General features: G+C 29.9%; 1 protein-coding gene across 2 annotated transcripts in view; it reads right to left on the reverse strand.

Moving 5' to 3' along the window:
• The window catches only part of LOC142352986 (uncharacterized), a 64,338-nt gene extending 46,674 nt beyond the window's left edge, over positions 1 to 17,664 (reverse strand). Inside the window, exons 1-2 of one of the 2 annotated variants that reach the window (XM_075405155.1) lie at positions 17,469 to 17,664; positions 15,906 to 16,099 (exon numbers count right to left, since the gene is read on the reverse strand). In XM_075405155.1, the coding sequence (XP_075261270.1) occupies positions 15,906 to 16,099; positions 17,469 to 17,574 (300 nt within the window). In that variant the 5' untranslated portion in view covers positions 17,575 to 17,664. Of the gene's footprint in view, positions 1 to 15,905; positions 16,133 to 17,468 lie in introns of both variants that reach the window. The other variant, XM_075405153.1, reaches the window with a different exon arrangement.
• Between the last annotated feature and the right edge of the window lie 204 nt (positions 17,665 to 17,868).

The raw sequence follows: 17,868 nt of genomic DNA on the forward strand, positions 1-17,868 counted from the left end.
CAGTGAAAATCATAACCTGTACATTTATGAAATTCAATAGTTCACAACTGCATTTTGACTGATCAGTGAAAATCATAACCTGTACATTTAGAAATTCATTAGTTCACAACTGCATTTTGACTGATCAGTGAAAATCATAACCTTTACATTTATGAAATTCATTAGTTCACAACTGCATTTTGACTGATCAGTGAAAATCATAGCCTGTACATTTATGAAATTTATAATTTTGCAACTGCATTTTGACTGATCAGTGAAAATCATAATCTGTACATTTATGAAATTCATTATTTTGCAACTGCATTTTGACTGATCAGTGAAAATCATAGCCTGTATATTTTTATTTATGATATTCAATAGTTCACAACTGCATTTTGACTGATCAGTGAAAATCATAGCCTGTACATTTTTGAAATTTATAATTTTGCAACTGCATTTTGACTGATCAGTGAAAATCATAACCTGTACATTTTTGAAATTCGTTATTTTGCAACTGCATTTTGACTGATCAGTGAAAATCATAGCCTGTACATTTATGAAATTCATTATTTTGCAACTGCATTTTGACTGATCAGTGAAAATCATAACCTGTACATTTATGAAATTCAATAGTTCACAACTGCATTTTGACTGATCAGTGAAAATCATAACCTGTACATTTATGAAATTCAATAGTTCACAACTGCATTTTGACTGATCAGTGAAAATCATAACCTGTACATTTTTGAAATTCGTTATTTTGCAACTGCATTTTGACTGATCAGTGAAAATCATAGCCTGTACATTTATGAAATTCATTATTTTGCAACTGCATTTTGACTGATCAGTGAAAATCATAACCTGTACATTTAGAAATTCATTATTTTGCAACTGCATTTTGACTGATCAGTGAAAATCATAACCTGTACATTTATGAAATTCATTATTTTGCAACTGCATTTTGACTGATCAGTGAAAATCATAACCTTTACATTTATGATATTCAATAGTTCACAACTGCATTTTGACTGATCAGTGAAAATCATAGCCTGTACATTTTTGAAATTTATAATTTTGCAACTGCATTTTGACTGATCAGTGAAAATCATAACCTGTACATTTTTGAAATTCGTTATTTTGCAACTGCATTTTGACTGATCAGTGAAAATCATAGCCTGTACATTTATGAAATTCATTATTTTGCAACTGCATTTTGACTGATCAGTGAAAATCATAACCTGTACATTTATGAAATTCATTATTTTGCAACTGCATTTTGACTGATCAGTGAAAATCATAACCTGTACATTTAGAAATTCATTATTTTGCAACTGCATTTTGACTGATCAGTGAAAATCATTACCTGTACATTTAGAAATTCATTATTTTGCAACTGCATTTTGACTGATCAGTGAAAATCATAGCTTGTACATTTATGAAATTTATTATTTTGCAACTGCATTTTGACTGATCAGTGAAAATCATAACCTGTACATTTATGAAATTCATTATTTTGCAACTGCATTTTGACTGATCAGTGAAAATCATAACCTGTACCTTTATGAAATTCAATAGTTCACAACTGCATTTTGACTGATCAGTGAAAATCATAACCTGTACATTTATGAAATTCATTAGTTCACAACTGCATTTTGACTGATCAGTGAAAATCATAACCTGTACATTTATGAAATTCATTATTTTGCAACTGCATTTTGACTGATCAGTGAAAATCATAACCTTTACATTTATGATATTCAATAGTTCACAACTGCATTTTGACTGATCAGTGAAAATCATAGCCTGTACATTTTTGAAATTTATAATTTTGCAACTGCATTTTGACTGATCAGTGAAAATCATAACCTGTACATTTTTGAAATTCGTTATTTTGCAACTGCATTTTGACTGATCAGTGAAAATCATAGCCTGTACATTTATGAAATTCATTATTTTGCAACTGCATTTTGACTGATCAGTGAAAATCATAACCTGTACATTTATGAAATTCATTATTTTGCAACTGCATTTTGACTGATCAGTGAAAATCATAACCTGTACATTTAGAAATTCATTATTTTGCAACTGCATTTTGACTGATCAGTGAAAATCATTACCTGTACATTTAGAAATTCATTATTTTGCAACTGCATTTTGACTGATCAGTGAAAATCATAGCTTGTACATTTATGAAATTTATTATTTTGCAACTGCATTTTGACTGATCAGTGAAAATCTTAACCTGTACATTTATGAAATTCATTATTTTGCAACTCTATTTTGACTGATCAGTGAAAATCATAACCTGTACCTTTATGAAATTCAATAGTTCACAACTGCATTTTGACTGATCAGTGAAAATCATAACCTGTACATTTATGAAATTCATTAGTTCACAACTGCATTTTGACTGATCAGTGAAAATCATAACCTGTACATTTAGAAATTCATTAGTTCACAACTGCATTTTGACTGATCAGTGAAAATCATAACCTTTACATTTATGAAATTCATTAGTTCACAACTGCATTTTGACTGATCAGTGAAAATCATAGCCTGTACATTTATGAAATTTATAATTTTGCAACTGCATTTTGACTGATCAGTGAAAATCATAATCTGTACATTTATGAAATTCATTATTTTGCAACTGCATTTTGACTGATCAGTGAAAATCATAGCCTGTACATTTATATTTATGATATTCAATAGTTCACAACTGCATTTTGACTGATCAGTGAAAATCATAGCCTGTACATTTTTGAAATTTATAATTTTGCAACTGCATTTTGACTGATCAGTGAAAATCATAACCTGTACATTTTTGAAATTCGTTATTTTGCAACTGCATTTTGACTGATCAGTGAAAATCATAGCCTGTACATTTATGAAATTCATTATTTTGCAACTGCATTTTGACTGATCAGTGAAAATCATAACCTGTACATTTAGAAATTCATTATTTTGCAACTGCATTTTGACTGATCAGTGAAAATCATAACCTGTACATTTATGAAATTCATTATTTTGCAACTGCATTTTGACTGATCAGTGAAAATCATAACCTGTACATTTATGAAATTCAATAGTTCACAACTGCATTTTGACTGATCAGTGAAAATCATAACCTGTACATTTAGAAATTCATTAGTTCACAACTGCATTTTGACTGATCAGTGAAAATCATAACCTTTACATTTATGAAATTCATTAGTTCACAACTGCATTTTGACTGATCAGTGAAAATCATAGCCTGTACATTTATGAAATTTATAATTTTGCAACTGCATTTTGACTGATCAGTGAAAATCATAATCTGTACATTTATAAAATTCATTATTTTGCAACTGCATTTTGACTGATCAGTGAAAATCATAATCTGTACATTTATAAAATTCATTATTTTGCAACTGCATTTTGACTGATCAGTGAAAATCATAGCCTGTACGTTTATATTTATGATATTCAATAGTTCACAACTGCATTTTGACTGATCAGTGAAAATCATAGCCTGTACATTTTTGAAATTTATAATTTTGCAACTGCATTTTGACTGATCAGTGAAAATCATAACCTGTACATTTATGAAATTCAATAGTTCACAACTGCATTTTGACTGATCAGTGAAAATCATAACCTGTGCATTTTTGAAATTCGTTATTTTGCAACTGCATTTTGACTGATCAGTGAAAATCATAGCCTGTACATTTATGAAATTCATTATTTTGCAACTGCATTTTGACTGATCAGTGAAAATCATAACCTGTACATTTAGAAATTCATTATTTTGCAACTGCATTTTGACTGATCAGTGAAAATCATAACCTGTACATTTATGAAATTCATTATTTTGCAACTGCATTTTGACTGATCAGTGAAAATCATAACCTGTACATTTATGAAATTCAATAGTTCACAACTGCATTTTGACTGATCAGTGAAAATCATAACCTGTACATTTAGAAATTCATTAGTTCACAACTGCATTTTGACTGATCAGTGAAAATCATAACCTTTACATTTATGAAATTCATTAGTTCACAACTGCATTTTGACTGATCAGTGAAAATCATAGCCTGTACATTTATGAAATTTATAATTTTGCAACTGCATTTTGACTGATCAGTGAAAATCATAATCTGTACATTTATAAAATTCATTATTTTGCAACTGCATTTTGACTGATCAGTGAAAATCATAGCCTGTACATTTATATTTATGATATTCAATAGTTCACAACTGCATTTTGACTGATCAGTGAAAATCATAGCCTGTACATTTTTGAAATTTATAATTTTGCAACTGCATTTTGACTGATCAGTGAAAATCATAACCTGTACATTTTTGAAATTCGTTATTTTGCAACTGCATTTTGACTGATCAGTGAAAATCATAGCCTGTACATTTATGAAATTCATTATTTTGCAACTGCATTTTGACTGATCAGAGAAAATCATAACCTGTACATTTATGAAATTCAATAGTTCACAACTGCTTTTTGACTGATCAGTGAAAATCATAACCTGTACATTTATGAAATTCAATAGTTCACAACTGCATTTTGACTGATCAGTGAAAATCATAACCTGTACATTTTTGAAATTCGTTATTTTGCAACTGCATTTTGACTGATCAGTGAAAATCATAGCCTGTACATTTATGAAATTCATTATTTTGCAACTGCATTTTGACTGATCAGTGAAAATCATAACCTGTACATTTAGAAATTCATTATTTTGCAACTGCATTTTGACTGATCAGTGAAAATCATAACCTGTACATTTATGAAATTCATTATTTTGCAACTGCATTTTGACTGATCAGTGAAAATCATAACCTGTACATTTATGAAATTCAATAGTTCACAACTGCATTTTGACTGATCAGTGAAAATCATAACCTGTACATTTAGAAATTCATTCGTTCACAACTGCATTTTGACTGATCAGTGAAAATCATAACCTTTACATTTATGAAATTCATTAGTTCACAACTGCATTTTGACTGATCAGTGAAAATCATAGCCTGTACATTTATGAAATTTATAATTTTGCAACTGCATTTTGACTGATCAGTGAAAATCATAACCTTTACATTTATGAAATTCAATAGTTCACAACTGCATTTTGACTGATCAGTGAAAATCATAACCTGTACATTTATGAAATTCATTAGTTCACAACTGCATTTTGACTGATCAGTGAAAATCATAACCTGTCCATTTAGAAATTCATTAGTTCACAACTGCATTTTGACTGATCAGTGAAAATCATAACCTTTACATTTATGAAATTCATTAGTTCACAACTGCATTTTGACTGATCAGTGAAAATCATAGCCTGTACATTTATGAAATTTATAATTTTGCAACTGCATTTTGACTGATCAGTGAAAATCATAATCTGTACATTTATGAAATTCATTATTTTGCAACTGCATTTTGACTGATCAGTGAAAATCATAGCCTGTACATTTATATTTATGATATTCAATAGTTCACAACTGCATTTTGACTGATCAGTGAAAATCATAGCCTGTACATTTTTGAAATTTATAATTTTGCAACTGCATTTTGACTGATCAGTGAAAATCATAACCTGTACATTTTTGAAATTCGTTATTTTGCAACTGCATTTTGACTGATCAGTGAAAATCATAGCCTGTACATATTTGAAATTCATTATTTTGCAACTGCATTTTGACTGATCAGTGAAAATCATAACCTGTACATTTATGAAATTCAATAGTTCACAACTGCATTTTGACTGATCAGTGAAAATCATAACCTGTACATTTATGAAATTTATTAGTTCACAACTGCATTTTGACAGATCAGTGAAAATCATAACCTGTACATTTAGAAATTCATTAGTTCACAACTGCATTTTGACTGATCAGTGAAAATCATAACCTTTACATTTATGATATTCAATAGTTCACAACTGCATTTTGACTGATCAGTGAAAATCATAGCCTGTACATTTTTGAAATTTATAATTTTGCAACTGCATTTTGACTGATCAGTGAAAATCATAACCTGTACATTTTTGAAATTCGTTATTTTGCAACTGCATTTTGACTGATCATTGAAAATCATAGCCTGTACATTTATGAAATTCATTATTTTGCAACTGCATTTTGACTGATCAGTGAAAATCATAACCTGTACATTTAGAAATTCATTATTTTGCAACTGCATTTTGACTGATCAGTGAAAATCATAACCTGTACATTTATGAAATTCATTATTTTGCAACTGCATTTTGACTGATCAGTGAAAATCATAACCTGTACATTTATGAAATTCAATAGTTCACAACTGCATTTTGACTGATCAGTGAAAATCATAACCTGTACATTTAGAAATTCATTAGTTCACAACTGCATTTTGACTGATCAGTGAAAATCATAACCTTTACATTTATGAAATTCATTAGTTCACAACTGCATTTTGACTGATCAGTGAAAATCATAGCCTGTACATTTATGAAATTTATAATTTTGCAACTGCATTTTGACTGATCAGTGAAAATCATAATCTGTACATTTATGAAATTCATTATTTTGCAACTGCATTTTGACTGATCAGTGAAAATCATAGCCTGTACATTTATGAAATTCAATAGTTCACAACTGCATTTTGACTGATCAGTGAAAATCATAGCCTGTACATTTTTGAAATTTATAATTTTGCAACTGCATTTTGACTGATCAGTGAAAATCATAACCTGTACATTTTTGAAATTCGTTATTTTGCAACTGCATTTTGACTGATCAGTGAAAATCATAGCCTGTACATTTATGAAATTCATTATTTTGCAACTGCATTTTGACTGATCAGTGAAAATCATAACCTGTACATTTAGAAATTCATTATTTTGCAACTGCATTTTGACTGATCAGTGAAAATCATTACCTGTACATTTAGAAATTCATTATTTTGCAACTGCATTTTGACTGATCAGTGAAAATCATAGCTTGTACATTTATGAAATTTATTATTTTGCAACTGCATTTTGACTGATCAGTGAAAATCATAACCTGTACATTTATGAAATTCATTATTTTGCAACTGCATTTTGACTGATCAGTGAAAATCATAACCTGTACATTTATGAAATTCAATAGTTCACAACTGCATTTTGACTGATCAGTGAAAATCATAACCTGTACATTTAGAAATTCATTAGTTCACAACTGCATTTTGACTGATCAGTGAAAATCATAACCTTTACATTTATGAAATTCATTAGTTCACAACTGCATTTTGACTGATCAGTGAAAATCATAGCCTGTACATTTATGAAATTTATAATTTTGCAACTGCATTTTGACTGATCAGTGAAAATCATAATCTGTACATTTATGAAATTCATTATTTTGCAACTGCATTTTGACTGATCAGTGAAAATCATAGCCTGTACATTTATGAAAATCAATAGTTCACAACTGCATTTTGACTGATCAGTGAAAATCATAGCCTGTACATTTTTGAAATTTATAATTTTGCAACTGCATTTTGACTGATCAGTGAAAATCATAACCTGTACATTTTTGAAATTCGTTATTTTGCAACTGCATTTTGACTGATCAGTGAAAATCATAGCCTGTACATTTTTGAAATTCATTATTTTGCAACTGCATTTTGACTGATCAGTGAAAATCATAACCTGTACATTTAGAAATTCATTATTTTGCAACTGCATTTTGACTGATCAGTGAAAATCATTACCTGTACATTTAGAAATTCATTATTTTGCAACTGCATTTTGACTGATCAGTGAAAATCATAGCTTGTACATTTATGAAATTTATTATTTTGCAACTGCATTTTGACTGATCAGTGAAAATCATAACCTGTACATTTATGAAATTCATTATTTTGCAACTGCATTTTGACTGATCAGTGAAAATCATAACCTGTACATTTATGAAATTCAATAATTCACAACTGCATTTTGACTGATCAGTGAAAATCATAACCTGTACATTTATGAAATTCATTAGTTCACAACTGCATTTTGACTGATCAGTGAAAATCATAACCTGTACATTTAGAAATTCATTAGTTCACAACTGCATTTTGACTGATCTGTGAAAATCATAACCTTTACATTTATGAAATTCATTAGTTCACAACTGTATTTTGATTGATCAGTGAAAATCATAGCCTGTACATTTATGAAATTTATAATTTTGCAACTGCATTTTGACTGATCAGTGAAAATCATAATCTGTACATTTATGAAATTCATTATTTTGCAACTGCATTTTGACTGATCAGTGAAAATCATAGCCTGTACATTTATATTTATGATATTCAATAGTTCACAACTGCATTTTGACTGATCAGTGAAAATCATAGCCTGTACATTTTTGAAATTTATAATTTTGCAACTGCATTTTGACTGATCAATGAAAATCATAACCTGTACATTTTTGAAATTCGTTATTTTGCAACTGCATTTTGACTGATCAGTGAAAATCATAGCCTGTACATTTATGAAATTCATTATTTTGCAACTGCATTTTGACTGATCAGTAAAAATCATAACCTGTACATTTATGAAATTCAATATTTCACAACTGCATTTTGACTGATCAGTGAAAATCATAACCTGTACATTTATGAAATTCATTAGTTCACAACTGCATTTTGACTGATCAGTGAAAATCATAACCTGTACATTTAGAAATTCATTAGTTCACAACTGCATTTTGACTGATAAGTGAAAATCATAACCTTTACATTTATGATATTCAATAGTTCACAACTGCATTTTGACTGATCAGTGAAAATCATAGCCTGTACATTTTTGAAATTTATAATTTTGCAACTGCATTTTGACTGATCAGTGAAAATCATAACCTGTACATTTTTGAAATTCGTTATTTTGCAACTGCATTTTGACTGATCAGTGAAAATCATAGCCTGTACATTTATGAAATTCATTATTTTGCAACTGCATTTTGACTGATCAGTGAAAATCATAACCTGTACTTTTAGAAATTCATTATTTTGCAACTGCATTTTGACTGATCAGTGAAAATCATAACCTGTACATTTATGAAATTCATTATTTTGCAACTGCATTTTGACTGATCAGTGAAAACCATAACCTGTACATTTATGAAATTCAATAGTTCACAACTGCATTTTGACTGATCAGTGAAAATCATAACCTGTACATTTAGAAATTCATTAGTTCACAACTGCACTTTGACTGATCAGTGAAAATCATAACCTTTACATTTATGAAATTCATTAGTTCACAACTGCATTTTGACTGATCAGTGGAAATCATAGCCTGTACATTTATGAAATTTATAATTTTGCAACTGCATTTTGACTGATCAGTGAAAATCATAATCTGTACATTTATGAAATTCATTATTTTGCAACTGCATTTTGACTGATCAGTGAAAATCATAGCCTGTACATTTATATTTATGATATTCAATAGTTCACAACTGCATTTTGACTGATCAGTGAAAATCATAGCCTGTACATTTTTGAAATTTATAATTTTGCAACTGCATTTTGACTGATCAGTGAAAATCATAACCTGTACATTTTTGAAATTCGTTATTTTGCAACTGCATTTTGACTGATCAGTGAAAATCATAGCCTGTACATTTATGAAATTCATTATTTTGCAACTGCATTTTGACTGATCAGTGAAAATCATAACCTGTACATTTATGAAATTCAATAGTTCACAACTGCATTTTGACTGATCAGTGAAAATCATAACCTGTACATTTATGAAATTCAATAGTTCACAACTGCATTTTGACTGATCAGTGAAAATCATAACCTGTACATTTTTGAAATTCGTTATTTTGCAACTGCATTTTGACTGATCAGTGAAAATCATAGCCTGTACATTTATGAAATTCATTTTTTTGCAACTGCATTTTGACTGATCAGTGAAAATCATAACCTGTACATTTAGAAATTCATTATTTTGCAACTGCATTTTGACTGATCAGTGAAAATCATAACCTGTACATTTATGAAATTCATTATTTTGCAACTGCATTTTGACTGATCAGTGAAAATCATAACCTGTACATTTATGAAATTCAATAGTTCACAACTGCATTTTGACTGATCAGTGAAAACAATAACCTGAACATTTAGAAATTCATTAGTTCACAACTGCATTTTGACTGATCAGTGAAAATCATAACCTTTACATTTATGAAATTCATTAGTTCACAACTGCATTTTGACTGATCAGTGGAGATCATAGCCTGTACATTTATGAAATTTATAATTTTGCAACTGCATTTTGACTGATCAGTGAAAATCATAATCTGTACATTTATGAAGTTCATTATTTTGCAACTGCATTTTGACTGATCAGTGAAAATCATAGCCTGTACATTTATAATTATGATATTCAATAGTTCACAACTGCATTTTGACTGATCAGTGAAAATCATAGCCTGTACATTTTTGAAATTTATAATTTTGCAACTGCATTTTGACTGATCAGTGAAAATCATAACCTGTACATTTTTGAAATTCGTTATTTTGCAACTGCATTTTGACTGATCAGTGAAAATCATAGCCTGTACATTTATGAAATTCATTATTTTGCAACTGCATTTTGACTGATCAGTGAAAATCATAACCTGTACATTTATGAAATTCAATAGTTCACAACTGCATTTTGACTGATCAGTGAAAATCATAACCTGTACATTTATGAAATTCAATAGTTCACAACTGCATTTTGACTGATCAGTGAAAATCATAACCTGTACATTTTTGAAATTCGTTATTTTGCAACTGCATTTTGACTGATCAGTGAAACTCATAGCCTGTACATTTATGAAATTCATTATTTTGCAACTGCATTTTGACTGATCAGTGAAAATCATAACCTGTACATTTAGAAATTCATTATTTTGCAACTGCATTTTGACTGATCAGTGAAAATCATAACCTGTACATTTATGAAATTCATTATTTTGCAACTGCATTTTGACTGATCAGTGAAAATCATAACCTGTACATTTATGAAATTCAATAGTTCACAACTGCATTTTGACTGATCAGTGAAAATCATAACCTGTACATTTAGAAATTCATTAGTTCACAACTGCATTTTGACTGATCAGTGAAAATCATAACCTGTACATTAATGAAATTCATTAGTTCACAACTGCATTTTGACTGATCAGTGAAAATCATAACCTGTACATTTAGAAATTCATTAGTTCACAACTGCATTTTGACTGATCAGTGAAAATCATAACCTTTACATTTATGAAATTCATTAGTTCACAACTGCATTTTGACTGATCAGTGAAAATCATAGCCTGTACATTTATGAAATTTATAATTTTGCAACTGCATTTTGACTGATCAGTGAAAATCATAATCTGTACATTTATGAAATTCATTATTTTGCAACTGCATTTTGACTGATCAGTGAAAATCATAGCCTGTACATTTATGAAATTCAATAGTTCACAACGGCATTTTGACTGATCAGTGAAAATCATAGCCTGTACATTTTTGAAATTTATAATTTTGCAACTGCATTTTGACTGATCAGTGAAAATCATAACCTGTACATTTTTGAAATTCGTTATTTTGCAACTGCATTTTGACTGATCAGTGAAAATCATAGCCTGTACATTTATGAAATTCATTATTTTGCAACTGCATTTTGACTGATCAGTGAAAATCATAACCTGTACATTTAGAAATTCATTATTTTGCAACTGCATTTTGACTGATCAGTGAAAATCATTACCTGTACATTTAGAAATTCATTATTTTGCAACTGCATTTTGACTGATCAGTGAAAATCATAGCTTGTACATTTATGAAATTTATTATTTTGCAACTGCATTTTGACTGATCAGTGAAAATCATAACCTGTACATTTATGAAATTCATTATTTTGCAACTGCATTTTGACTGATCAGTGAAAATCATAACCTGTACATTTATGAAATTCAATAGTTCACAACTGCATTTTGACTGATCAGTGAAAATCATAACCTGTACATTTATGAAATTCATTAGTTCACAACTGCATTTTGACTGATCAGTGAAAATCATAACCTGTACATTTAGAAATTCATTAGTTCACAACTGCATTTTGACTGATCAGTGAAAATCATAACCTTTACATTTATGAAATTCATTAGTTCACAACTGCATTTTGACTGATCAGTGAAAATCATAGCCTGTACATTTATGAAATTTATAATTTTGCAACTGCATTTTGACTGATCAGTGAAAATCATAATCTGTACATTTATGAAATTCATTATTTTGCAACTGCATTTTGACTGATCAGTGAAAATCATAGCCTGTACATTTATATTTATGATATTCAATAGTTCACAACTGCATTTTGACTGATCAGTGAAAATCATAAGCTGTACATTTATGAAATTCATTAGTTCACAACTGCCTTTTGACTGATCAGTGAAAATCATAACCTGTACATTTATGAAATTCATTAGTTCACAACTGCATTTTGACTGATCAGTGAAAATCATAACCTGTACATTTAGAAATTCATTAGTTCACAACTGCATTTTGACTGATCAGTGAAAATCATAACCTTTACATTTATGAAATTCATTAGTTCACAACTGCATTTTGACTGATCAGTGAAAATCATAGCCTGTACATTTATGAAATTTATAATTTTGCAACTGCATTTTGACTGATCAGTGAAAATCATAATCTGTACATTTATGAAATTCATTATTTTGCAACTGCATTTTGACTGATCAGTGAAAATCATAGCCTGTACATTTATGAAATTCAATAGTTCACAACTGCATTTTGACTGATCAGTGAAAATCATAGCCTGTACATTTTTGAAATTTATAATTTTGCAACTGCATTTTGACTGATCAGTGAAAATCATAACCTGTACATTTTTGAAATTCGTTATTTTGCAACTGCATTTTGACTGATCAGTGAAAATCATAGCCTGTACATTTATGAAATTTATTATTTTGCAACTGCATTTTGACTGATCAGTGAAAATCATAACCTGTACATTTATGAAATTCATTATTTTGCAACTGCATTTTGACTGATCAGTGAAAATCATAACCTGTACATTTATGAAATTCAATAGTTCACAAATGCATTTTGACTGATCAGTGAAAATCATAACCTGTACATTTATGAAATTCAATAGTTCACAACTGCATTTTGACTGATCAGTGAAAATCATAAGCTGTACATTTATGAAATTCATTAGTTCACAACTGCCTTTTGACTGATCAGTGAAAATTATTACCTGTACATTTATGAAATTCATTAGTTCACAACTGCATTTTGACTGATCAGTGAAAATCATAACCTGTACATTTAGAAATTCATTAGTTCACAACTGCATTTTGACTGATCAGTGAAAATCATAACCTTTACATTTATGAAATTCATTAGTTCACAACTGCATTTTGACTGATCAGTGAAAATCATAGCCTGTAAATTTATGAAATTTATAATTTTGCAACTGCATTTTGACTGATCAGTGAAAATCATAACCTGTACATTTATGAAACTCATTATTTTGCAACTGCATTTTGACTGATCAGTGAAAATCATAGCCTGTACATTTATGAAATTCAATAGTTCACAACTGCATTTTGACTGATCAGTGAAAATCATAACCTGTACATTTAGAAATTCATTATTTTGCAACTGCATTTTGACTGATCAGTGAAAATCATAGCCTGTACATTTCTGAAATTTATAATTTTGCAACTGCATTTTGACTGATCAGTGAAAATCATAACCTGTACATTTATGAAATTCATTATTTTGCAACTGCATTTTGACTGATCAGTGAAAATCATAGCCTGTACATTTATGAAATTTATTATTTTGCAACTGCATTTTGACTGATCAGTGAAAATCATAACCTGTACATTTATGAAATTCAGTAGTTCACAACTGCATTTTAACTGATCAGTGAAAATCATAACCTGTACATTTATGAAATTCAATAGTTCACAACTGCATTTTGACTGATCAGTGAAAATCATAAGCTGTACATTTATGAAATTCATTAGTTCACAACTGCCTTTTGACTGATCAGTGAAAATCATAACCTGTACATTTATGAAATTCATTAGTTCACAACTGCATTTTGACTGATCAGTGAAAATCATAGCCTGTACATTTTTGAAATTTATAATTTTGCAACTGCATTTTGACTGATCAGTGAAAATCATAGCCTGTACATTTATGAAATTTATTATTTTGCAACTGCATTTTGACTGATCAGTGAAAATCATAACCTGTACATTTATGAAATTCAGTAGTTCACAACTGCATTTTAACTGATCAGTGAAAATCATAACCTGTACATTTATGAAATTCAATAGTTCACAACTGCATTTTGACTGATCAGTGAAAATCATAAGCTGTACATTTATGAAATTCATTAGTTCACAACTGCCTTTTGACTGATCAGTGAAAATCATAACCTGTACATTTATGAAATTCATTAGTTCACAACTGCATTTTGACTGATCAGTGAAAATCATAACCTGTACATTTAGAAATTCATTAGTTCACAGCTGCATTTTGACTGATCAGTGAAAATCATAACCTTTACATTTATGAAATTCATTAGTTCACAACTGCATTTTGACTGATCAGTGAAAATCATAGCCTGTAAATTTATGAAATTTATAATTTTGCAACTGCATTTTGACTGATCAGTGAAAATCATAACCTGTACATTTATGAAACTCATTATTTTGCAACTGCATTTTGACTGATCAGTGAAAATCATAGCCTGTACATTTATGAAATTCAATAGTTCACAACTGCATTTTGACTGATCAGTGAAAATCATAACCTGTACATTTAGAAATTCATTATTTTGCAACTGCATTTTGACTGATCAGTGAAAATCATAGCCTGTACATTTCTGAAATTTATAATTTTGCAACTGCATTTTGACTGATCAGTGAAAATCATAACCTGTACATTTATGAAATTCATTATTTTGCAACTGCATTTTGACTGATCAGTGAAAATCATAGCCTGTACATTTATGAAATTTATTATTTTGCAACTGCATTTTGACTGATCAGTGAAAATCATAACCTGTACATTTATGAAATTCAGTAGTTCACAACTGCATTTTGACTGATCAGTGAAAATCATAACCTGTACATTTATGAAATTCAATAGTTCACAACTGCATTTTGACTGATCAGTGAAAATCATAAGCTGTACATTTATGAAATTCATTAGTTCACAACTGCCTTTTGACTGATCAGTGAAAATCATAACCTGTACATTTATGAAATTCATTAGTTCACAACTGCATTTTGACTGATCAGTGAAAATCATAACCTGTACATTTAGAAATTCATTAGTTCACAGCTGCATTTTGACTGATCAGTGAAAATCATAACCTTTACATTAATGAAATTCATTAGTTCACAACTGCATTTTAACTGATCAGTGAAAATCATAGCCTGTAAATTTATGAAATTTATAATTTTGCAACTGCATTTTGACTGATCAGTGAGAATCATAACCTGGACATTTATGAAATTCATTATTTTGCGACAGCATTTTGACTGATCAGTGAAAATCATAGCCCGTACATTTATGAAATTCAATAGTTCACAACTGCATTTTGACTGATCAGTGAAAATCATAACCTGTACATTTAGAAATTCACTATTTTGCAACTGCATTTTGACTGATCAGTGAAAATCATAGCCTGTACATTTATGAAATTTATAATTTTGCAACTGCATTTTGACTGATCAGTGAAAATCATAACCTGTACATTTATGAAATTCATTATTTTGCAACTGCATTTTGACTGATCAGTGAAAATCATAACCTGTACATTTATGAAATTCATTAGTTCACAACTGCATTTTGACTGATCAGTGAAAATCATGACCTGAGCACATGCGAAGTGTATAGGTCTATATCCTGCGAAGTCTTCTTCATCCAATGGACATCCTCTGTCACAGAGGAAGTTAATGAGGTGGTCATGTCCATACCAGGCAGCCAAGTGTACCGCTGTCAAACCCTCTTTTGCCTCATAGGAATCAAGCTGTTCGGCTTTGGTAGTCCTGCATTTTATATTCACTCCTGGAACGTTCGCAACATCAATGAAAACGCCAGCTAAAGACAAGAATTGTTCGTTTTCAAACGTACTTGACTGGCACGTGAAGAGCATGCTCGTTTATTGTGGCATTTGCAAAGACTTAAGTTTGACTTTAGAGAATACCAAAGTTTTTATCCACTTTCCAGGTTCTTTTTTAAATACTGGACTTGAGCTGGACCCAGCATTTAACCCCTTTTTTCTTAGACCAAAAAGACAATGCCAAAAATTGTGCCAATTAAATAATGTGTATGTTTGGAGTGTAGGTAGTTAGCATTAAAAATTTTGGGTTTGACTATTTTTCAGCAGGATCAGATTTGATTTTTCAGGACTTAATTTCAGGACAATAATTTCCTTGGCAAAGAAGCAAAGAACAATGTTTTTTTTTGAGAAAAATTGATCTCATGTTTGATTGTGATAGATTCATCTCAAGTCCCACGGGCTGCTGAAGCCTTGAATTGCGAGGCATACCTTATGTTAGGGTTAGGTTATTTGAATGCTCAAAGTTAAAGTGTTTTACAATTCTCGGCCAATCAGACTCTGCGGAATTTTTTTTATCTTGTACGTATATTTGTTGAAACGTCACCATTTCGTGGACATAGACTTCAGAACAGCAAAACTTTTCTTTGCCATGGAAACGTTGATAATCAATTTGTCAACAGTGCGTATGTCTATGATCTCATGATTATGCATAAACAAACGAAAAAATTGCTTTTTTACTTGATAACAAAAGCTGATTCTAAGTTTTTTGACAAAAATTTTGCTTCATGTCGCCGAGGTTTTTGCTCCACTTGCTTTCGCAACAGTAAAAAATTGAACCTACAGCAAAAAGGTACATGAACAATCAAAATGACGGCTCTTAGTTTCCTTAAATGTGCTATTATATTTACCGATTTATTAAATTTAGAATAGTGTTAATTTATTTTTTTGAGAGACAAAGATGAATTAATACAAATCTTTTTTATCAAACTTTGATTCGGAATCAAAAGTTTTTGCTCATGAAAGGTTCAAATAAGTGTGTTTGTTTTGTTGAAGAATTCTTCATTCTTCTCAATCGCTCTCTATAACATCAGTCTTGTTCTCCTTAAACTTCAGAATTCTTCTCGCTTCAATCTTCATTGAACTCTTGAAAATTATTTTTGTTCTCCCCGCTCATTGGGTGAGACAATATTTACAAAAACGAAGGTAAATAATTTATTGGAAAATGAATAATAAGTTAATTTATTGGAAAAAATATATAAATTTAACCACCAGATAATGTTGCCTGAACTTAAATGTTTGCAATCCTAACACAGTAAAATATTGACCGAAAGGCAATTTGAAAAAAAAAACTAGCAAGTTATAAATTTATCTGACCTTGGTAATAGTATCGCTTCACCAGTTCATCGCAACCATTTTTAACAGCATTGAGGAAATCCCGTTCACTTCTATCGCTGTTAGCTTCTGACAGATTCTGGTACATAATATTTTTGTTTATATAACTACGCTGGTTATGATTTTTACGAGTGAAGCATTCGTTATGTGTTCTGTAGTTAGTTAACTATAATGGTTATATAATTTGATGAACAGAAACAACTGTGCTTTATTCAGAACGAAGGTGAAGAAAGAATTGATTTAAAATTTTCATTGAAACTGAAGCAGCCGATCGAATAATTTGCTGAGAAAACTGAAAACACAAATTTGATTTAAAGTGCGTTTGCTTTCTTTTCAAGTTCCACGGGTTAATAAAAACTAAAATCTTTCTAAATGTTAAACG

This window comes from Convolutriloba macropyga, chromosome 14, assembly GCF_964194025.1.
Source record: "Convolutriloba macropyga chromosome 14, txConMacr16.3, whole genome shotgun sequence".
NCBI classification, from domain to species: Eukaryota; Metazoa; Xenacoelomorpha; order Acoela; family Convolutidae; genus Convolutriloba; species Convolutriloba macropyga.